We start from the raw sequence: 23,663 nt of genomic DNA on the forward strand, positions 1-23,663 counted from the left end.
AGAATTCAAAGCCACAAAACTAAGTAGGTTATGAAAGTCATCAGACAAACTCATGTTACTGATAGTGAAAATATTTTCTGAAGCTTGTGAAAAGGAATGAGTGACTAATTGAAAAACAGGAGAACAAAGAGTACAACTGATTAAGATCTACGGGTGATATTAACTTACTACATACAGCCTTCTTTGGAAATAAATTCTGGAAACAATGAGTTAAAAATATTTTAATATCAAGATGTTACAAAACAACATAAAAAATGTTTCATAATCTCAATACAAGTACTAATTAATATTTTTACTGCTTGATATCTGTTAGTTCCCCCCCCCCCCCATTTTGATTTCTTCCTCCTCTTCTTCGCCTCATTTTGAAAGAGGGATTGAAGGAACTCTCTTCAGAGACTGTCAAGACCATTCCACCAGTTAGTCAAACGAGATTTGTCTACGTTAGGGTTTCCTATAGTAGCCACCAGTATGGTATGCAAGAACTCAGGAAAATGCTGGGTGACAAAACCACCCATTTTTCCCTTCCCTGATCAAACACGCCATTACAAAAGTAGCACAAAATCCTTTAAAAATTCTTTGCCATGAGTTTTGAGCATTGAAAAATGGGGAACTTTCATTATTTAAAGTTTAAGGGAACCCCAAATCTATTACAAATACCAAAAAAATGTGTCTAATGTGTCTTATGTGATTCTTAAGAGGGGAAGACAAAAATACAATCTCAGGACATCACTAAGGCTCCAATCCTGTGAACACTTAGAGATGCTTTACTTCACTACTGTGAGAAGTCCCACACGGGATTATTCATGGCAGTAAAGTTAAGCATGTGCGTTTTTGCAGGATCAAGGCCTTAGTGATCCAAATTCCCAGTCCTTTGTTACCTATGGGTATTGGGTGCCTATCTGATGAGCTCCTTGAGGCAGGGACAACGTCTCCATCTATACTGTATGGCACAGAGTATATTAACAGTGCTCAATAAGTAAATAACTATGAAGAAACATTTCACAAATCTGTATTTTCAATTTCTTCCCACACTCCTCATTCATAACTCTGTATGCCCAAGGTGAACCACCTCCATTGATTAAATGGTTTTGCTATCACTAACTGGATGTACTCTGACCACAATGCATTTTGGGTCAGATTCTCAAAGGCCCCTGATTTTGTGTCCGTCTTTTTGAGCATACAATTGCATGCTGGCACCAGAATCAGACTAAGCTGAAGCCTCAGTTTACAGAAACCAAGTACTGCCCACATACATTTGGCACGCTGTCCTTTCTCTGACTTATTTGGCATGTTCTAACGAACTATTTGCCTACAAGAACAAATTAATACAGTGGCCTAGTAGCAATTAAGAGGAAAAGAACATAGTGGTGATATATTTCTCAAAAATGTTTTTTTATGATTTATTGATACTCCATTCAAATAAGGCACATCAACATGTTAGTTACTGCATAATCAAAACTAAATGTTTCAACTCAAGAAATTTGATTAAAAGGCAATTAAAATTACATTCTTACAACACATAATTCATGCCATGATCCTAAAATTATGACAAAATTTGTGTCAAGCAAATGCTTTGTCTCCCAGGGAATCACTTTCTGCATCTTTAATAGTGTTGTACACAGTAAAGAAGAAAGTAATTTCACCAGAATTTGTATCTGATAGTTTGGTCTGATAAAGGTCACCAAACTCTTAATGTTTCTGCAGTTCACTGGGAAAGTAGCAGCTGGTGTTAGTATAATACATTTATACAGGCCCTTTTTTTTTTTTTTTTTTTTTAAAGATTAAAGAGATTTTAAACTATTATAATTAAATAAACTTGGTATGGCTCAACAAAATCCTGAATGAATCTGTTTGAAGTAAATCTCCAGCATCCGGTACTATTTTAAAGTCAAATAATGAGGTAGCACATTGTTCCAAAATTGTTCTGAATTTTGTAATCCATTCACTACATTTTGTTTAGACTTTACTTTCTGTTTAGAGCTTTGTTCAGTACTTTCTTTCTTCTCCTGCTTTCTGTCTTTATTATGTCTTTGCAGATGCTTATTTTCTTTGAGTTTTTTCCCAACATTCTCCTCTTCCTCCTCCTCCTCTCCTTTCTCCTCTGCATCTTCTTCCCCTCCTACCTCCATCTCCTCTTCCTCATCTTCCCCTTCCTCCTCTTCCTCCTCTTCCCCTTCCTCCTCTTCCCCCTTTTTCTCATCTTCATCTTCCCCTTCTTCCCCTTCCTCCTCTTCCCCCTTTTTCTCATCTTCCTCTTCCTCCTCTTCCTCCTCTTCCCCTTCTTCCTCCTCCTCTTCCCCTTCTTCCTCCTCCTCTTCCTCTACCTCCTCTTCCCCTTCTTCCTCCTCATCTTCCCTTTCTTCTTCTGCCTCATCTTCTCTCTTTTTCCCATCTTCTCCTTCCTCCTCCCCCTCATCATCCCCCTCTTCCTCCTCCTCTTCTTCCCCCTCCTCCTCTTCCCCATCCCTCTCTTCTTCATCCTCCCTCTCTCCCTCTTCTTCCTCTTCTTCTTCTCCCTCCCCTTCACTTCCCTCTTCCTCCTCTCCCTCCCGATCACTGTCTTCATCCTCTTCCTCTTCACCCCCACTCTCAGCCTCCCTTTCTGTGTCTTCACACTGCTTCTTACATTCATCCTTCCCTCCTTCTGCCTTCTCTTCATCTTTCTCCTCTTTTCCCTTACTCTTTGTTTCATTCTCTTTAAAATTACCCTCTTGACCTCTCTCCTCAGTGCCTCTTCTATGGTGATTCTCTTCAGCCTTTGCCTTTCTCTCATGATCAAGTTCTGCATCATACTGTGATTCGGCTTTTTCACTTTCTTCTCCATTACCTTTATCCTCTTCATCTCCATCTCTTACTATTGAGGCATCATCATCTTTTCTAACCTCATTTTCCTCTTCCTCCTCTTCAGATTCTACTTCACTATTAGCTTTTTCATCCTGCTTCTCCTTTTCGCTTTCACCCTCTTTCATTTCCATTTCACTTTCTTCACTCTTCTGCTCCTGATTAAATTCTTCATTCTTAACATCTATGTTTGGGGCTTCATCAGGTTTATCACCAAACCTCTTCACTTTTGTTTCTTCTTCACTCAGACTTTTTATATTGGTCTCTTCTGCACTCTCTCTTTGTTTATTTGTATCTTGCTCTTCTTCAGTTTCAGCATCTCTTTCTTCTAAATCATTCACATTTTCTACTACTTCTATTTCCTTCTGTGTTCCTGTGTCTTTATAACGATCCTTGTGCATTTTTCTCCTCTGAAGTACATATTTTGTAAAATCATTACTACTTTCCTCACTTGAAGACGATGACACAGTTACTGCTATTTGTTTAGTAAATCTCTCCTTTTTCTTAAATTCTCTCTGTTCTTCATTACTTTCTTCCCCTCTGACATATATTTTCCCATATTTGTCAGATGTCCTAACTTCATCCACTGCATCTTTACTTTCTTGTTTTTTAACAGGTTTTTGTTTTTGTGCAGTTACTGAAATGGTCAGTGGTTTGTTACTGGCAACAGAAGGCATTATATCTGTTTTAGGTAGTTGCTTAGATTGAATAGCTTTTTTTGACTTTTCTGTGGAAAAAAATAATTCTTCAGTCTTATCACTGGAAAGACCATAAGATGTATCTTGTTTTCTAGGTTTAAGCTTTTCTGCATAGTTTTTCTTCCTTTTCACTAATTTGAGTTGATGTTTAGCAGTTTGCTGAACATCAGACTTCAATTTGCTAATAGTAGGTGCCTGTTCTAGTTTACCTTCCATATGCTTTTTATCAACCTTAATTTTTCCCACAAAGGCATCATAGCTACTGCTTTCTAGATTTGAACCATTTCCAAGAGACACTGAATTTAAAGATTGCTTTTGCAAAGAACCATTAGTTGATTCTGAACTCTCCTGCATGAAATTAAGATCAGTCTTTTTCAACCCACCCTTACCATCACTTTTCAGTTTCACATTTTTATTGTTCTTCTATTCCACATGAGAAGCAGAAAATTAAAAAGAAAGAAGGAAAGCATTAAGAACAAATTAAATGATAACAAATGAAAAAGATTATAGACATCTAAGTAAGAAAAGATTTGTTTAATAGGACTAAAAAAAATGGCATAAAATGTGGAATAGTCCAAATAAAATTCATTTAAACAATATATAACTGTTAAAGAATGAAGCATTTCTTGATTAGGTTAAATGTACTCTCCCTATTCCGTAGTCAGTGTCCTCACTGTTTGTCTTTTTTGGCTTAAATTTTAAATTTTCTTTTTATATATTCCATTTATCAACCACATTTTGTATAATCAATATTGAAATTGAAGAACTGAAATATTAAAATATATATTGAAATATTGACATATAAAATTATGAGCAAATAACGATGTACCACCAAAGATTAAAATTTTAATTCAAATATTCTAGTAACAGAAAAGCCGTAAAAGACAAGTTACCATTACTATACATTATAAAATGTATAATTTAAGTTACAGTATACTGCCCCTTCAACTGCAGTAATAATATAATGTCTCATCTCAAACTGCTCCAAGCAGACAAATCCGTGCAACTGCCCAGAGCCCCAATGATTTCAATGGTCTCCTTGCAAAGTCAGGGTTCTATCCAGTGGAGCCTTTGCAGGATCCAGCCTAAAAGTTTAATGTAGGAAGTAGTCTATGAAAATTGCAGTTTACTTTTTTAGAATTAGGATCGAAAAAAGGAAAGAAAGACGACACGCACTATACATTATTTAAATTTCACACATGATTAATTACAGTACCTTTTGTTTTTGAACTGGTGATAATTTTAAGAACTGGTCACTGAGATTCAATCTCATCATATGTGTCTGAAAAGAATGAGAATACAGATTAAAGAATGAAATGTAAATCGATTAATAACAGTGAGTTAAAATAAGAATGATACCTTATTTACACTTAATACATTTCTTCAGAGGATCTGAAAATATTTCCCAAACATTAAACCGCACAATTAAATTGGAATTGAAACGGACGTGAAGAAATGTATTCCACTGTTCAGTGATGTAAATTAAACCCTTCATACCATTTAAAAATAATAAGCTACAAGATGATGACACTGAAGAAGTCTTCAGTATATTCACACTGGGCTCGGTCAGTGACCGTAGAAAAGAGGGGACACTACTTTGTTTAAAAAAAAAAAAAAAAAAAATGGGTACCTGAAGTTAGGCTTCTAAATCAGTGGCTTAATTTTAAATGTCTTGAGTGCCCCGCAGCTCCCACTGGTTTTCACTGTGAATTCCTGAACACTAAGCATATTTGAAAATTCAGGCAGCTGTCTTACGTGCCTAAATACAGACTTAGGAGCCTAATTTTAGACATACACTTTTTAAAATCTTGGCAAGGAATCATTCAAGTCTGACTTTCCCATCTAAGAAACTACAGAATATGATATTAATTTCACAATCATTCAAAATTCTAACGCACATTAAAAAAAAGAGTAAAGGTTGATCTATGGGAGCTTATACCACCACACTGTTAGAGTTCCTGCAGACAGTAGTAAGGTAACACTTTCAGAGGGAATACATTTTAATGGTACAGAAGCTCTAATAGGCCAAATGTTCTTAACATTCTAACAAAGTTTCCTGTGTTCAAACAGCTACTAACATGAAGTTGTTTGTTTCATGCTACAGTTCTTCACTATACGGAGCTTAATGAATGAATATAACCTGGTATGTATGACATGCATCACAGGGCAGGAAGGACCTTTTGGGAAGATAAGGGTTTGGTGTTACTTGAGACTAATTAGCTGCCTCCCATGAGAAGGGTTTGAGGCAGGGATCAGGTGATAGCCTGCAGGACACTTGGTCCTCAGATAAAGTGCCAGCAAACAGCTCAGTTACGAGAGAACACGTAGGGAGCAAAAGGTTCCTGTAGGAGACACAGGGTCAAAGACTACCAGGGGAAGGACTCTTCATACCAGCCACCAGGTTGGAGCTGGATGCAATGAGGGCAAGGAGCAGAATCCTTAAGAGGAAAAGGTTTGAGGAAATGCCAAGCAGCAAGACTTGGGTTTTGGTAAAAGAACTGTTGAGTACAACAAGCTTCTGAAAAAACTGTAGAATTAAGGAAAGAAGTGTGTTGATTTAAGACGAAAGTTGCAATTTTAACTGTGATGTTTTACTAAATTAACCCCCAAATGTATTTGTTTTCCAAGAGCCATGATGAAATTTTGAGAACACCAAGGGGAAACTGAGGCAGTGTTAGGGTCCAAACCAGCTACAGCATGGAATCATGAAATATGTGAACATCTTAATAGCAACTACGCACACAGCTTGAGGAAAAATATTGTAAAATTACCATTTTTAGCAAACCATTCAATTCAGCTTTTAGTTTTTTAATGAGAACCACAGTTAGCCATTCTATAGCCATCTACAAGTTCAGTTTGGAGCCACCCTCCATGCATCACAGAGTTCTGACTACTACTGTAGTGCCTTTTTCACTTACATATGAAAGGGGGGGATTCTCAGTTTATCCCATGGTCATAATCAATTCTCTTTCAGAAAGGAAATCTGTAACCTGCAACAAGTTCAATCTTCAGTTGAACGGCAGTAACTATCATGATGAGAACCATGTACAGAACTGCTGGTTTTCCCCTGTACCAACAACATTCTAGTTTCAAACAGTTTTTAAAAAATAATAACCAAATGTCCCTTCTCCTAACACCATCAAAAAAACCTCACCAAGGCTCTTTGTGCTGTTGGGGCCTACAAAAAAAGATAGTTGTTGCCATTTGGAATCAGAGCAGCTGGTGCTGTTAACAGATAATTTTCATTTAGCGGCAGGATGAATAATCATGTCTGTTTCCATCTTGATATCTGTGTCAAGAAAATGTCTTTTCAAACAGTTACTTAAAATATATTTCTACTACCTCTATACCAGTCTACTAAGAGAAAGGCATTTTTGAAAATTCTTCAACACCTATTTTAACTTGTATATTTGGCAATTTTTACACCAAATATGCATGGAGTATTTTCATTGTTCTTTTACAAATCTGGTATATTTCAGGTAAGATTTTTGTTTCATGTTTTTAAAATAAAGCTCTCTCTCTTATTCTACGTATTACGATACTATATCTGATTCACTTTCACAAAAGAAATTCCCAAACTATTACCTGTGGAGCACTTTTGAGAACATTTTTTATTTTATTTTTAAACACTTTTTTCTTTTTGTATGCAAGTGACAACACGCTTTTTAAAATTTTAAACGATTAAACTAGCAAGGACCTCTGGACAAACTAATAATGGCTCCTGTAAAGCACTGCATCAACCAATACACATCTGACAACATGACACCACTTCAGCACAGCACTTACACGTGCTTAAGTTCCACTGAAGTAAAAAAACCACACTATTATCTTTCCATAATGCTGCTCTGGATTAACCAGTTCTTGAATAATGGATAAGATTAGGACATACTTGCTCTACCATGCTTGGATAAGATAGGCAAAGATATGCAGGTAATAAGTTTAAAATTGTTTTTTAAAAAGGAAAAATATTATGGCAACATGTTTTCAGTTTGTGACATACTCAAATGCTCCAGATTTGGGATCCTTTCTTTAATCTCCTCACCTGTATCAAAAAGCTGTGCCAGGAGCATATTTAAAAAAAAAAAAAAAAAAAAAAAAAAGTAGAATCCCCTGCATCTTCCCGCTGCATAATAATGCTGTAACCTGCCAGGTTATGACAAGCTGTAGCCTTAAACCATGATGGTACAAAACACTATGTGATGAGAATTCGTGGTACACAAAATATTTTATGCCAATACCACAAACTTTTTGTAATGATAAAAACCAAAACATTTTGAATTATTAAATGAGAGACCAGCATGTTTCAAGCATCTATATAGTAGTCCTCAGGATTAAGGAACATCCTATGAAAAAACAAGACTGTCCTAATACAACAGAGTTGTATGATCTCTTGACCTGGTGGTGGTGTTTGAACAAGAACAATGATGTGTTGACTATAAGTTTCTTCGGGTCATCAGAGATGTGATACTGAATAAAAAGAATGATAACCAGGTGTACATTAATGTATCATCACTAATGTATTATTACTGTGTTACACAAATGTACTAAGTCTGGTACAAAATGTGTCATGTAAGGTATCAATAGAAAAGTGATAATTTGCTAAGCATGATAATCCTGTTTATATGCATGTATTATGTTTGTATCTGAAGTTACGAATATTGGCTATGTATCTGTAGTTCAAATGTGTTGTATTCCAGGGTAACACCTCCAGATAGATCTACATCAGCGCTAGACAGCTATGTGTTGATGACTCATTAAGAACACTCAACTCACAATGGGCCACTGAAGAAACTCATCCTGCCCCATAAGCCTTTCCTGTGGATACCTCAGACAGCTTAGGGTCAATGGCTGCCCCTGTGATCCAACAAACTATGCAAGGACATGTGAGGAGGACATTTTACCTAAAACTTCATCTTAGGCCAGTAACTTTTCATACATGTGGGCTGAAGGTATAGCAGTGGAAGCTATGTCTTCATTTCCTGCTTCATTTCTCTGGACTGAATTTCTAACAAGGAAGCTTTGAACAAAGACTGATGAACCCCAATCCATTTGGGTGATTCCAAAGAGACTTTTTACAAGTCAGCAGACTATTCCATCACTACTCTGATCCTGATCTATGAACACTTAAAATCACCTGTATGTACAAGATTATGTAACCATTCAATAACTTTCTTCTTTTCTTTTATTAATGAAATCTTTAGTTAATTTACTAAGAATCGGCTGGCAGCGTGATATTTGGGTAAGATCTGAAATACATATTGACCTGGAGGTAAGTGTCTGATCCTTTAATAGAACCTCACCTATGGTGAAATGGGTTTTCAATAACCTCTCACTATATTATACATGTTTGTCTGGATGGAAGACAAGGACTGGAATGCCTAAAGGGGACTGTATTTGGCTGCTTGTTAACTAGTGTAGTGCTACAGAAGTTCTTTGCTACTGGTTTGGTGAATCTAATTATAGAATAAACCACCAATTTTGGAGTTTCTTGCAGTCTGACCTGAGTTTGGCATTCTCAGTGTGGTCCATCCCAGGCACCTGGTCACAAGGGACAGAAATTTTTTCAGATAATTAGGAAAGCAACTGCCTATCATGAATCACTTAGGAAATGAAGAAAAAGCAGGAGGTGCACGTAAGACACCAGTGTGTAAGGATACCACTTCAAATCTTTAACCTTTTAAACTAAGATGGCTAGTACATTTTAGCAGAGCTCTGTGCAACGTATTTATGAGAATAAAGTTGATGCCTTTATTTTATTTTTTGTTATCTATTTCTTCTCTCTCTTTCTTGAATGAATGGTATATGGTTTAAATACAATTATAATTTGGACTTGACAATTAATATTAAGGAACAAGTGCCAATTGTCCATCCTGGAAGACATGAAAGGCCCTATCCTCTGAGGAGGAAAAGCAAAGAGGTGGAGACTACCAGCTCAAACATGCCAAGGCTATAAAGGGGCCGTGGTCCTTGTAAAAACAGGTGCCCCACACTGGGGTCTGTACTGGCAGAGAGAGAGCTCCTAGAACTTGGGGGTACTAAGGTATGATGATTGCTCTTACTACAGCCATATCACAAAAAAATGTTACTGCTATGTTCTCATCCAAAATAATGATTGCTAAGCCACAATTTCAGTAGTGGATATTTACCATATTTAGAACATCAGTTGTGTCTCCAAGGCTTCTGTCATCACTTTCATTATCTGAATCTTCCTCTGTGGAACTTTTTTCAGGTTTATCTTTTTCCTGCTTCTCAGCCTCTTAAAAATAAAACAAGAAAATAAAAAAATATATAGACAATAAGTAAAATAAATTGGAGCATGTGATATATAGCAAACAAAACATCACCCTCATGAGGTAGGGAAGTATTATTATCCTTATTATGCCTCAGCTCCCTGACATTCCCCATCCCCTAATCCCAAGTGGCAGCTCCTCTGCATTAGTTTAGGTAAAGACTGGAATGAAGTCCAGCAGACCAATGCATCCCAGGGCATTGCTGGTCTCAGCTCATATTTGCAGACTTTTAATGCAAAAAAAAGTCACGAGGGTTATCCTTTTGGGTGATCCTTTGAGTAACAATGCACTTTTTAATTTCCAAGGAAGAAACAGTCTTGTGGATAAAGTACAGAATTGGGAGTCAGAAGATCCAGGTTCTCTTCCTAATTCTACCACTGACACATGAAAGGTCTTGGACAAGTCACTTAATCACTCTGTGCCACAGTTTCTTTATTTATAAAATGAGGATAACAGTTACCTGCTTTACAGGGCTGTTGAGAGACTAAATTCACGTATGTTTGAGATCTTTAGAAGCAGGAACTATAAGCAGTAAACAATAATAATAGTTTTTTCTTATAATTAATCCTCCCTGCCAAATTCTTAAACATCTTTTCCACAACAGGGCTGTGAAGCCTGGGGAGGAACAGATTCCCAGCTTAGCATGGGCACTACTTTCTAGCCTTAAATGTTGCTCTCTCTCAGTCTGGGCAGCAAACACTGGGTTGAGACCCAGGTGTAGTGCTCAGTCTCAAGCTGTAAAGGTCCTCAATCCTCAAATGAGTGGTTCTCTCACATAAATACAAACAACATATATGTAGCGCTTAGGAACAAAACAACAACAAACAGAAACATTATGTTTCACCTGTTTCACAGTTCACTGTGGATTCAGTATCTTTATTTGTATCAGCTGCCTTTACTTCAGGGTGGTTTGTTGAGGGCAAACTTAGTGGGACAGTGTTGCTGGTAACACGTAAAGAAGTTTTTAGGGAGCCTTCTCCCAATGGAGGTAACGTTCGCACCATTCGACTAAACTGTTCTGGTGATTTTTCCTTAAAAACATTTTTTAAAGAAAATGTTGAGAACATTCTGAGCCTGGTAAGAGAATATCAAAACGCAAACACCTTCTCATAGTTAATTACAGTTATTACAGTAATTAAGTACGATAAAAAAATGTTTGTATACGTCAATTATTTACAGTCCTAAAAATGGACAGGTATATTAAGCTGATGCTTTCACATGACAGTCAAATAATTGCTCAATATCTTAAAATAAGTAACAAAACAAAACAAAACAAAACAAAAACAAAACAAAACAAAAACAAAAAACTTCCATTGTGATTTAAAAAGAGTGAAAGTTTATTTAATCCACAATCTAGGTACATAGAATATTTTTTCTTTATTTTGTATTTATCTACAGTCTAACATGGAAACTGGATCTCAAACTTCAAAGGCATCAGAAGGGCACAGTGGCCTTCAAGGGATATATATCTTTTAAATATTATACTAAAGGTAATCTGAACAGGTCAAAATTTAAAGGTTTGTCCATTTCTACATTGGTTTCAAAGTACCACAATGTAAATATCTATAGACCTATTATGGTATGTTTCCTTACATGATACATAATAATAACATCAGAGTTTAGCATAAACTGAAGCTAGGAAGCTAACTTCTGAAGAAAAATGGGCTTGTGCAATTTCCCGTTTCTTCGTGATGTATAAAGAATGCTTGAAAAGTTTCTCCTCCTGCTAACTTCATCCCCTTTGTCTTTTGTAATTTTTTCCATTATAAATTTAAGTGCTCTCTACATAGTTATTTTTTCCTGTAAGACACTATGGATGACTGGAGAATTGGTAGTTTTATGACACCACAGTTACCAAGGAAGCAAAACCTTATTTCTTAAGAAGAAGTGATTTTTGTTTGGGTTAACAAAACAAAAACCAAACACCTATTTACTCATTTATTTTATTCACTCATTAGATAAATAGCCAAGAAATCTCCTAATTTACTCCTCATGGGCCTCCAAAGGAAGCCTCTAGAAAACGGAAGGTGAAATTTGACATTCCTGATATTTCTAAGGAGAGGGGAAAAAAGGCAACAGGCTCTCATACACTGTTAAATCCCAGGCCCCTATACATCATAAAAAAGCAAAACAAGGCAAATACTCATTTTTTGCCATCATCATGTAAGGAGAGGTCACTCAACCTGTACAGTAACTGGAGTTCTTAGAGAGGTGTGTCACTCTGGATGCTCCATTTAAGGCCTGCATCTTTGATTGGAGATTTTGATAGCAATGCCCGTTCAGCCCACATCTGTGTCCTACGTGTCCTTGTGCCCTGCACTGACGCTATATGAGGCTGCACAAGCGAATCACTTCCATTCCTTCACTACCACCAAAGTCCCACCAAGGAGACTTCAAAACTGAAAGGAAGGAGGGCAGGTAGTGGAGCACTTAGAGGGATACACATCTCGAAGAACTCCAGTTACTGCACAGGGTGAGTAACCTCTCCTCCTTCAGTTAGTGTACCTGTGGGTGCTCCACTTCAGGTGACTCCTAAGCAGCACCTCATAAGGAGGCAGGAGATTCAGAGCACAGGTGAGAACAACATTGCCTACTGCAGCATCTGATCTTGCAGCAAGAACCAAGGCATAATGGTTAGAAAAAGTATGAACAGAGGATTATGTTGCCACTCTACAGATCTCTGCAATTGGTATGTCTTTGTAAGAAAACGGATTTATATAGTGCTCTTGTGGAATTACTCTTGAAGAAGGCTGAATCTGAGTTTGGTTGTAACAGATCTTAATACATCCAGAGAACCACATCTGCTGTTTCTGCTCGCAATGGATGCAAACAGCCTAGGAGATCTAAACAGCCTGGTCCTGGTTAGATAAAAGGCTAATGCCCTCCTGACATTTACAGTATAGAATATAGCTTCCTGACTAGTCCAATGTAGTTTGGGGGGGTAGGGGAGGGAGAACAGGAGATAAATAGTTTGATTAATATGGAATTCTGATGACACTTTAGGTAAAAATCTTGGATGGGGCTGCAGCACCACCTTCTCTCTGGTAATACCATAAATGGGGAGTCTGCCAGTAAAGCCCCCAATTCTCCAACCCTTCAGGCAGACCTGAGGGCCACTAGGGAAGCTGTCTTCATTGATAAATTTAATAAAGGACACATAGCCAGTGGTTCAAAAGGATGTTTCATGAGGAAATTAAGAACTAGGTTCAGGTCCCAGCTTGGAGTAGTATCACTGATTTGAGGGGAGAGATCCAATAGACTTCTTAGGAATCCTGCAGTGGTGGGGTAAGCGAAGACCGAAACCTCCCCCACCCCCACATCGATAAGTGAAAATTTGTTACTGCAGGTAACTAACGGAATTCACAGAAAATCCTGATGTTTTCAATTTCAACAGGTAATCCAATACCACAGGAAAAGAAGAACAAGTCAGTGAGATCTGACTTTTACACCAGAGATGATATCTTCATTTCGAGAGGTAACTATTTTGTGTAGATTTTTTCTACTATTTAATAAAACATGTTGTACTTGTGATGAACAGGATCGTTCTACTCCCGAGAGCCATTGAGGAACCATGTTTGGAGTCTCAGAATCTGCAGGTTGGGGCAAAGTGTTCGACTGGCATCCTGAGACAGCAGACAAGGACTGATTGGAAGATGCCACGGACAGCAAGAGGTGAGTCTAATTAGACAGGGATACCAAACTTGTCTCAGCCATCCACTGTCACCTCAGTCTGATCTTCTTTGATCTGGTTGAGAACCTTCAACAAAAATGGTGTCAGTGGACACATGTAGAGAAGACCTTTCATCCATGAAATGAGAAAAGCATCTTGTATGGACTGGGGATTGAGACCCTTTCTGGAGCAATACTTGATGCATTTTCCATTGACTGCTGTGGCAAACAGATCAGCCTCTGGGAACCCTGAAGCTACAAATATTGCGTCATGGACTCAGGAATCCAGTAATCACTCGTAATTTAGGAAGAAATGTCTGCTGAGGTTATCTGCCAATGGTGTTCTGAATACCAGGGGAAAAAAAGCTGCAACACCTATCTGGTCGGCAATACACCAATTCCAGAGTTTTAATCACTACAGCACAGAGATGGGGAACATGCTCCTCCCTGACGGTTTATATAATACATGCATGCCACATTATCTGTCATTATTTTTACTGACTTGAATCTGATTACAGGTGCAAAGTGCAGGCAAGCATTTTTGACCACACTCAATTCCAAACAAATGATGTGGAGGAGCTACTCCTGTAGCAACCATTTGCCCTGTATCTTCTGAGGTCCCAGATGTGTCCCCCAACCCAACAGTGAAGCACCTGATGTCATCATTATTATAGGAGGATTCTGAAAGACCAGAACACCTGTTAAAATTTTAGTTGGGTCCTTCAACCAGTTGATCGAGCATAGAATCCATTGGGGAACAGACTGCTTAGACTGTCCTTGCTTGATGGTAAACCATTCAAAGTCATCCTGGGAGACCTCAGAGATGTAATCTGGCATGTTGCATTACAAAGACGCAAGCTGACATGTGCCCCTGCAGTTGATGACAATCTCTTATACTGTTACTTGAGCACAGCCCTGAATCCTTGAGATAAGACTCCTAAGTGCAAGATATCTGCTGGAAGGGAGGCATGCTTTACCTTTCACTGCATCCAGGGAAGCTCCTCTGAAGTCTAGATACTGTACTAGAGTCAAAACAGATTTTGAGGTTGAGTTGAAGGCCCAGGCTGTAGAACAGAGAACATGTCATCTTCATGGCCACCAACACCTCCTGACAAGATCTACCCCTAGTCAACAAATTGTCCGGATACAGGAAAACAATTATACCCAGAAGATGTAGATGGGTGGCAAATACCACAATATCTTTCAGAATACCCCAGGGGCAGAAGATAGTCTGAACGGGAGCACCTAGTATCGGTAAGTGTTTGTTATTGATTAGAAAACAAAGAAACTTCTTGTGTGAAGGGTGAATAGCGACATGAAAATGTGTGTCTTGTAGGTCAAGTGTCACAATCCATTCTCAAATCTAACAGGAGAATTATTCCGGGAAGGATCACCATCATTAATTTTTGCTATTTCACATATCTGTTTAGAGAACTGAGATTTGAAATTGGCCTCCACCATCCATTCTTTTTGGGGATCAGGAAGTACTTTTAATAATTTCCCTTTCCCTGTGCTACACAGGAATTCATTCTATTGTCTCTATGTAGAAGTGAGGCAACCTCTTGCATCAGCAAATCTTTCATGAAACGAGTCCCTGAAAAGGGATAGGAAGTGGAATGCGTATGAGGGATAAATTTGAAATGGATAGTGTAACCAGATGTTACGGCTCCCAAAACCCATTTGTCCAATGTTCTATTCTCCCATGCAACCTGAAAATGGTAGCGGTGGTAACCAAAAGGAGGGAAGGGGCAGGATGTTGCAAGTGTGAAACCTTGTTGATTGGATGGTTGAGATTCTTGACCAAGCCAACAAAACTGTTGGTTGGAGAACACAGATGATTGAGAAGATGTAGCAGTAGCTGAAGGAGGTTTATTTTTTTAGAGTATCTTGGTCTCCTGACCAGAGGCTCAGAAGATCTATGTTAAGTTGTATTTGGGGCTAGGCATGCTCTTTGTGACCTCTGAGACCTACTAAATCTCCTCTTATTTACAGGAATATGAATCCCCAAGGATTTCAGCGTGGCTTTCAAGTTCTTTAAAATGTGGAGAGATTGATCCGTTGAGTCTGCAAAGAGCTTGTGAACATCAAAGGGAAGGTCCTCAACGGTACTTTGGACTTCTCTTAGGACGCCTGATAGCTGCAGCCAAGATGCTCTTCTCAGATTGTGCTGCAATATCTGAAGCATACAAGGAGACCTGGAGCAATGTCTTTGCTTGGAACTGACCCTCTTGAATAATGCCCTTTAATTGGTCATGATGTTTCCTCTAGCAGATGATCAATATAGGAATTAAATTTGCTGTAATTCAAATAGGCATACTTCACCATGAGTACCTGATGGTTCACTATTCTGAATTGAAGTGTGGATGAAAATTTACACCCAAAAATATAGAGCTTCTTGTGGTCCTTACTGTATGCAGTGGAGCTGGAGCTATATTGTTTGCCCCATTCATTAATTGCCTTCACTACCAGAGAATTTGGCACTGGGTGAGAAAACAGAATTTCTGATTCTCTGGAAGGGACATAATACTTTTTATCCACCCTCTTGCATGTAAGCAATGTAGTTGCTGGGGTATGCCAAATGATCTTGGCAAGTTCCATAAGAGCTTCATTGACTGGAATGGCAATACTCATGAATTTTAATGTAAATAAAATATTCAGGAGTTTATGGTGTGATTCCCTAAGGGAATGTGAACTGTGTGTCAGCAATTCACTTCATCAGTTCATGTAACTGCTTGAAGTTACCCGCCATAGAAGGTGGTGGAGGCATCACAGCTTCTTCAGACAATGAAAAGGAAAGATCTGAAAAAGGTGTTACCTCCTTGTTTGCCCTTGATTCCAACTCTATGAAGGGTCCTCTTCTCTGGCATTCATGGTGCCAGAGGTGGTTGGGGGAACATACTCTTCTTTGCTCCCTCTGGTGGTGTGATGACTTCATCACAAATTGTTAATGGTAAAATGCCCACAAATCCAAAAAAGGTCACTGGTGGGAGGGGACAGACATGGGATAGATAGAGGCAAGGATCTCTGTTCTTGCCACGTGGGTGTCCTGTGAGGTCTATCCTCCTGTAATACATCACTGTAGGAGAGGGAGTGATGTGTTCTAGAGTATACAGTGGAAGCCTGTACTGAGATTTGAGTCTGAGGAGTTCTCTTCAACATACTCTAAGGGGGGAGCGGGGGGATAACTGTTCTGCTTGTACTGTAAAAGAGGATGAGTATGATAGTCTAGATGATGGGGGGGCAGAGTCCGTGGCCAATTAAATCTCAGTGCAGCTAACCCCCCGGTACCAGTTAACAGAGGAGATTATGGCTTCAAAGATACCAGAAGGTCTTTAGAGTATCTAAATTCTTGCAGTACCGATGGCATCAATGATGGGACCAAGAAAGAACCTATGGAGGACAACTTTGGTACTGATGTAGTTGGCCCCAAGTGCTTGGCCTGGGAATGAGTAGACTCTGATAACATCAATCAAGCAGTCTTCAGTCCCGTAGACTTTCAAGTTGCCGGTACTGACAGATGTTCAGGGATGAGGCTAGCATTCCTCTTAGAAAAGTCTCTACAGCTCTAGGAATGGCACGTGAGCTGAGTCAGTCTTTGAGTCTTCCTTGTCTTTGCAGTACCGGAATCACTGCGTGTCTGCATGGCACTCCCTTTGAGACCTACATAGCCTTCTTGTGCATCAGTGACAAACTCTCTCAGAGATTTACTCTTTATCTCTTTCTGAGTAGAGGCAAATGTCAAGGCTACCCATGCTGAGGTCTTTGGTGCCATAGATGTAATCAGTGCCATGATATTGCCTACATCTCTGTCGACCTCCAGTGACTGGGATATTGATGTGGATGGGGCACAAGCTATTCTAGGAGATCTATGTACAGGGTGGTCTTTCACCCATGGAACTGAAGCCGGTTTTAAGGATTGTTCCATCATCATTTAAGCTTGATCTCCTTATTTTTTGGGGGTCTACTCTTGCAGATTATGCACTTACTGGGAATATGAGTATCTCACAAACAGTGGAGGCACTGAGAATGCCCACCACTAACTGGGATAGCCTCACAGCAAAAGAGGCACCTTTAAATCCTGGGAAGCCTGGCAACCCCAAACAAAATAAAAAATTACCACTAAATGGGCACAGATTTTACATCTCTCTAATAATTTTTTTTTAAGGGAAAGAAAAAGAAAAAAGGGAACAACTGTTCCAACAACTACAAACACTACAAAATAACTAACTACATACTAACTAACTAACTGCTGAATAAAGAATCTCAGCTGAAGACAGTTGAGAAGGAACTGAGGGCGGTTTCTCTGCACAGCTCCATATAGTCTCAGTGCAGGGCACAAGAATGTGTGGGGCACATGCATGGGCTGAATGAGCACTGCGATCAAAATCAAAGATGCAAGGAGCAACTACATCTGAAGTGGAGCACACACAGGGATATTACTCAAAGAAGAACCTTGAAATACAAACATTTATTTCAAAGAACGATATTTATCTGGTGAGTGCAAGCTGTAATTTTAATTTTTAAAACAGTCTCTTTTCCTGTAAAAATCATGGCAATTAAATAAATGTCAGAAATAGTTAGCTCTGAATTTACCCTCTCTCTCCGTCGCATTCGTGCCGATAACGTTCTTTGCAAGGTGTTGGTTATTAATGAATCACCACCCGGTTTAGAGACAGTAGTAGCTAAATAGTTTTCATGTAAATCATCGAGTATTTCTTCAGATCCTTTAGGCCTGGGAGTGGCAAAAACTAGCATGTGACAGCCACCACAAGCAACCTACAATGTAAACACAAAAGGATCTCATTAGCCTGCATTCATCTTCTGGACACAAGGAGTAAGAAAACGGGTTATAAGCTCTTGCTCCAAATTTAGTTACAGACTTCTGTATGGTAAAGTACACAACTACATTACAGCAATTTTCTTAAATACCAGCAGAAAGACTAAAACAATAACCTAAGAGAACAATATTATCTTATTTTCTCATCATGTTTGGATTTTTCGCTTTATTAAACTTTTGTAAATAACCTATATTACAAATAATCTTTTATATTAAAGTGATATTCACCGTGCAGTTTAGGTCCACACATTGGGAGGGAAGGCTATTCCTAAATCTAAAACTATCAAAATGTTAAAAAGCTTTTTGTTTGAAATTTATGGATTCCTTTGAAATGTTTGCAATCCCAACACTGCAATGTTGTACAAATGCATAATAATCTGAAAGAAAAACTGACTAGTCTATTTTTATGGTCCAAAGTGATCACAGTGCAAGCAGCAAAGCAGCAAAATGAGAAGTGGTAAATAAAATATTTTAACATTTCTAAATACGATAAGGAAATATTATAAATATGATTTTAAACTGTCAGATTTCCTTTAATAAGATATGTTTATAAAATATCAGCATTTCAATGAGAACAAAACCAAGTTTTACCCAATAGACTTTAAACTTCAAGAAATTAGAACATAAGGTGGGTATGAATTGATTAGTAAAATTCTCTTCTCCAAGTCCTAACTTGCCATGTCGTCCATCTCCAAAAGTAAACATAAGGCCATTGTCTACATGGAAAAAGAAACATGTTATTAATGCATGTAATGTATTACAAGCACATGACAAAACTGTTATAATATAAGAGCAGAATTAAATATATTTTGAAAGCAAGGAGTATTTCTTTTTCAAAAGTTAAATTTGAACAAAAATGTGTATGATTTTTAAACTGCTGAATATGGTGCAGAAAATATATTTTCAGACAGAAGTATTGTCTGGATTTGTTAGTCTAAATAACTAAAAACACAACACTAATAAAAAATACAATACAACTGTATAGCAAAATTGAGACTCATACATGGGTGTGAGGCTACAACACCCTGAGGAGGCACTGTGGTCTACAGAAATATATGGAAAGTCAAAAACAGCATTCCTAAATTCCAAACTAGCTCTTCCACGGATCCCTGGGTGGCCTTGGGCAGTCACTTAACTTTACATTAAATCTTCATGTTTGTTCATTTTATAATGAAAAATTCCATATAATAAATTATGACGCATGATAATTTTAAGTACATTTCAGAATTTTCAGCACACATACCTGCTATTACAGCTGTATAATTTTCTCCACATGCAATGTTACATATTTTATGCCTCTTCAGATGTTCCACTGTCTTTGGTACTGAGGTTTCAAAAATAAATGTACCATGTCCAAGTTGTCCATATTGTCCAAGGCCAAAAGTATATACATTTGTTTCTGAAAATTGTACATGGAAAGTAAATAATAAATATGCCATAATTATGACCTACCCACTACTAGCAAGACGTAAATCAAATCACACTCCAACTTTAAGAAAAAAAGTTCTACTTATTATCAATGGATAAAGTTTAATCACAGTAAAAGAGAAAAATCAAAAGGAACATGAAATGAAAAACTACCCTCCCCCAAAAGATTTAACAAAACATAGAAAATAAACTAGTATGAGCTGCTACATATTTTGTTTCATGGCATATTTGCAAAATAAGCTATTGATTACATGCACATGTGAATATCAGCCAATTAAATTTATAAAAAGTTTATGTATTTTAGCTGAGGTCAACGTAAGCCCACAATTATCAAAAAAACTCATTATGTATATTTTCCTCTTCGATAGCCTATGAACTTCTTGCCACACGCAAAACTCTATCATCTCTGATCCAACTCTTTGCAGGTCTGGTATTCCTTAAATACTAAAATCACTGACAAGATTGTTATTGCAATGTATTGGAGACTCCAGTCTTAATTTTCTTCTTGGTATATCTCATCCATACAACTGCCAGCAGGTGTCAGGAACATTTGCTTTTAGAAAGTTTGTCTCTGTTCAAGAATCAAGATCATTCAGTTGGCAAGGTAAACTTTAGTGGCTAAATAAAAGTATTTGAAAAAATTTTAATGTTTTTGCATACTGAAAACATCTGATGATTTTTAAAGTGGAAGTAAAGGAGCCACACATCTTGCTGCCAATAGAAAGAGAAAACTCAAGACTTCTGGATGGAAGTGAATATGTCTGAATGTATATTGTGCTCTCACAGGAAATCAAACTTCAGGAGAAGTCATGCAGCCCACGAGCCGCAGGGTGAATTGCTGCTCCTCCCATTTGTGGGGTAAAAGATTGCAAACACCAGGGGCAGGAACTCATCTGGTACAGAGGTAGAAGCCATGGTACAGCACCAGAAGAAGGGCAAGCACAAGCTCCTACCCTCCCTAGAGAGAATGTGAGGCCACCACAGCAGCCAGCTACATAAAGTAACTGAATACTCTTGCTGCATTCTCAGAACTGCAATAAACTGGTAACACATATAAACACAAATCACATATTACATTTACTCCAGTGTTAACGCCCAAACTCTTTTCCACCTTCACCTTTTCTCTATTGTGGGAAAAGAGGGAAGGGGAGAAAACAGAAGTGGAGCAGACCCTGCATTACTAGCCCAGCATATTCACTGACTTAAATTGGAGTTTCAGATCAACAAAGAATACAGAATCAGGCCTTGTAACACAAAGCTAAAAACATATATTTCAGCTTACAGGATATCCTTTCCTCTCTCTCCCCTTTTAAACTAGTTTTAAGGGTCACATCTGCAAAATCAGAAGACCATGAAAAAGTGTTACTTTTTATAGTAAGTATGCAAAATATTTTTTAAATTTATCTTTCTACTAAATTTAATATTAAAGCTCCCTCTGCTGGAAGATTCAAGTGCTAGAAAAAACATCCAGAAAGGGATCTCTAACAAGTAAAGCAAAGCAAGAAATCAGAAAGACAAAGAAAAAAAAATCCCTTAATTCCAATTAACAGAAAACCGACTGAGAGATATCTGGACTTTTCAGATAAGAATACAGATTGTTCTTGAAGAACTTACTTTGGCCTTGTCTACAGTAGGAAAATTTGTTTCTATTCATATGTTATGCCGTCTTCCAGCCACTGCTATAGCAGTGGCTGATATCCACACTGCTCTCCTTGGGTCACTGGAGTGTGTCCTCATCAGGAGCACTTCCACCAACCTAAGGGGCAGTTTCGGGGAAGCTGAGACACACACAGGCTCCCGTGCTCCCTGTGGACTTCCCCAGACTCCCCAGTCCCAGCCAGGAGCACGGCTGCAGCCGCCATGTCCCACCTGGTCCCAGCTCACAGAGGGCGGCAGCCACCCGCCCCAGTCCTGGCTCGCAGAGAGCAGTAGGTACCCGCTGCTGCGTCCTGCTCAGTCCCGGTTTGCAGCTGGCAGCTGGGACCAGGAATCAGCCACCCCGGGCTTGCAGGAGTCAGGGCTTCTCACCTGACACCCAGCCGGGAGCATGCCTTGGCTTTCTGGTCAATTTCACCGCTCTAGTACAGTGGTGAACTTGACAAGTCTGACAGCCTCTCCCGGGGACACAGTGTCTACACTGACCCTGCATTGCCCTAGCTCTGCTGACAAAAGCCCTACACCTCTCGTCAAGGCGGTTTTGTTGAAAAAACAGGGAAGTTTTGTCAGTGGAGGGGTGACTAGTGTGTATACCAGCACTGTTTTGTTGACAAAAGTTAACTTTTTCCGACAAAACTCTCTAGTGTAAAACAGGCCTTTCTTTAACCAGAACTGAAGACTCACGCTCAATCTGGCAAATGGATTTCCCAGGACGCATTATGCAATAAATTCTAATAGCTTTAAGAACATTCAAATATGTCTTGAAATTTCTCTGGGGACAAACAGACCTTTGTCATCCTTGCTGTAATTAACACAATGAGTTTAAGTGAAATTGGATGTTTTCTCACATCATTCTCTAAACCAAGGTAAGGAACATGCAGGACCTCTTTTGTAAGGCAAATTAAGCCTCTTTGAGAACATCTGCGCTCTTAGTAATCAGTTACCATGGAATGAGAAGAAAAGAACTCCCAGCTTTCTCTAGTGTGTTGCCACCACAGTAAGGCATTTGCTAAAGACCATGGATGCAGAAGAAAGATTAAATACTGGTAATGATCCTCTCCAACACAGAAAAGAAGGTATTTCCTGTGAGCAGTCTTTATGAAATATATAGAAACAAGAGTGTGAGGCAAACCATTTCTTAGATGTATAATGCAATTATTGAGGCCAATGCCAGTATTCGGAAGTTGAACTTGGAAATGAATTTGCTGAGTGCTTGAGTCCATAATAAGAAGATAACCGAAAAAAAAACCGAAACCCCAAACCAAACAAAACCCAGTAGGGCTAAGGAAGTATTGGGAATAGTTTCTCTTTCTCTGATACTGCTGAGGAATCACTTCTATTACTCTATTCAAGATAAAGAAGGGTTATGACTACATCCCTCTCAGCAGTTTCTCATGAAAGGGATCCCTGTAAAGGGATTAGAAAGGGAGGTGGTTTTGGTGGCTGATGTGGAAATGCATTGCAAAACTGATCCAAGCTATCCTGAGCTCTTACTGTTGGAAATGATTCTACTCTACGCTACCAAAATAGAATAAAGATGGTCCCCAAAACAAATTAGTTAAAGGGTACACTCAAGTGTACTGTCAAGTGTTCTGTTTGACAACAGAAAAACGCCCAAAGGTGCAAGCAACATCACTATGCTTCTGACAAATGCGGTCTAGATTTTTTTCAGCCAAAATAATGTTTGAGATTTCTTCTTGTCAGTCTGACTTTGGAGCAGATTGAGAGGATTTGTATTATATGAAATGTTTTTCTTAAAAAAATGGGATGACCTTAAAGTGACTGTAAACGATCCTCGACATGGGTGGGGGGTAGTGGCCCTCCCTCGATGTTGATCTCCGAGGGAGGCCACACCTTCCAGCCGCTACATTCCTGGGTGGGGGGCCTTCAGCTAAAAGGGGGAAATTAACAGTTTCTGGGCCTCAACCCTCAGGTGGGGCAGGTAAAGTGAGCGGTCTCTAGTCCTAGACAGGGCGCGCAAAGAGTCTATTGCCCAGGCCCTCAGGCAGGGCGGGGAAGGCAAAGTATACTGGCTACAGCCTATCGAGGCTTTGCAGGCCAAGGGTGATGAGGGGTGGGGGGTAGCAGGCCCACCTGACTTCACAGCACCCCAGCCCAGGGCGTCCTGCCACTGGGTCAGCAGGGCTCCAGCTGCAACATGCTGACTGGTGCTCAGGCTCTAATGCAGCCAGACTCAGGTCAGCTACCCCTGGGCTACTTCCTCCACCCCTGTGCCCATGTACT

At 38.9% G+C, this 23,663-nt stretch overlaps 1 protein-coding gene across 2 annotated transcripts in view; it reads right to left on the reverse strand.

Annotated features, from left to right (window-relative positions):
* Positions 1 to 23,663, reverse strand: part of RPGR (retinitis pigmentosa GTPase regulator) — a 108,311-nt gene that overhangs the window by 31,676 nt on the left and 52,972 nt on the right. Inside the window, exons 8-14 of one of the 2 annotated variants that reach the window (XM_067545116.1) lie at positions 19,579 to 19,734; positions 18,927 to 19,051; positions 18,092 to 18,274; positions 10,674 to 10,860; positions 9,686 to 9,795; positions 4,756 to 4,821; positions 341 to 3,962 (exon numbers count right to left, since the gene is read on the reverse strand). In XM_067545116.1, coding sequence (XP_067401217.1) covers positions 1,878 to 3,962; positions 4,756 to 4,821; positions 9,686 to 9,795; positions 10,674 to 10,860; positions 18,092 to 18,274; positions 18,927 to 19,051; positions 19,579 to 19,734 — 2,912 coding nt within the window. In that variant the 3' untranslated portion in view covers positions 341 to 1,877. Of the gene's footprint in view, positions 1 to 340; positions 3,963 to 4,755; positions 4,822 to 9,685; positions 9,796 to 10,673; positions 10,861 to 18,091; positions 18,275 to 18,926; positions 19,052 to 19,578; positions 19,735 to 23,663 lie in introns of those variants that run through there. The other variant, XM_067545115.1, reaches the window with a different exon arrangement.

Source organism: Emydura macquarii, unplaced genomic scaffold (assembly GCF_026122565.2).
Source record: "Emydura macquarii macquarii isolate MOO-44397 ecotype Brisbane River unplaced genomic scaffold, CSIRO-AGI_Emac_v2 contig_1043, whole genome shotgun sequence".
Lineage (NCBI taxonomy): Eukaryota > Metazoa > Chordata > Testudines > Chelidae > Emydura > Emydura macquarii.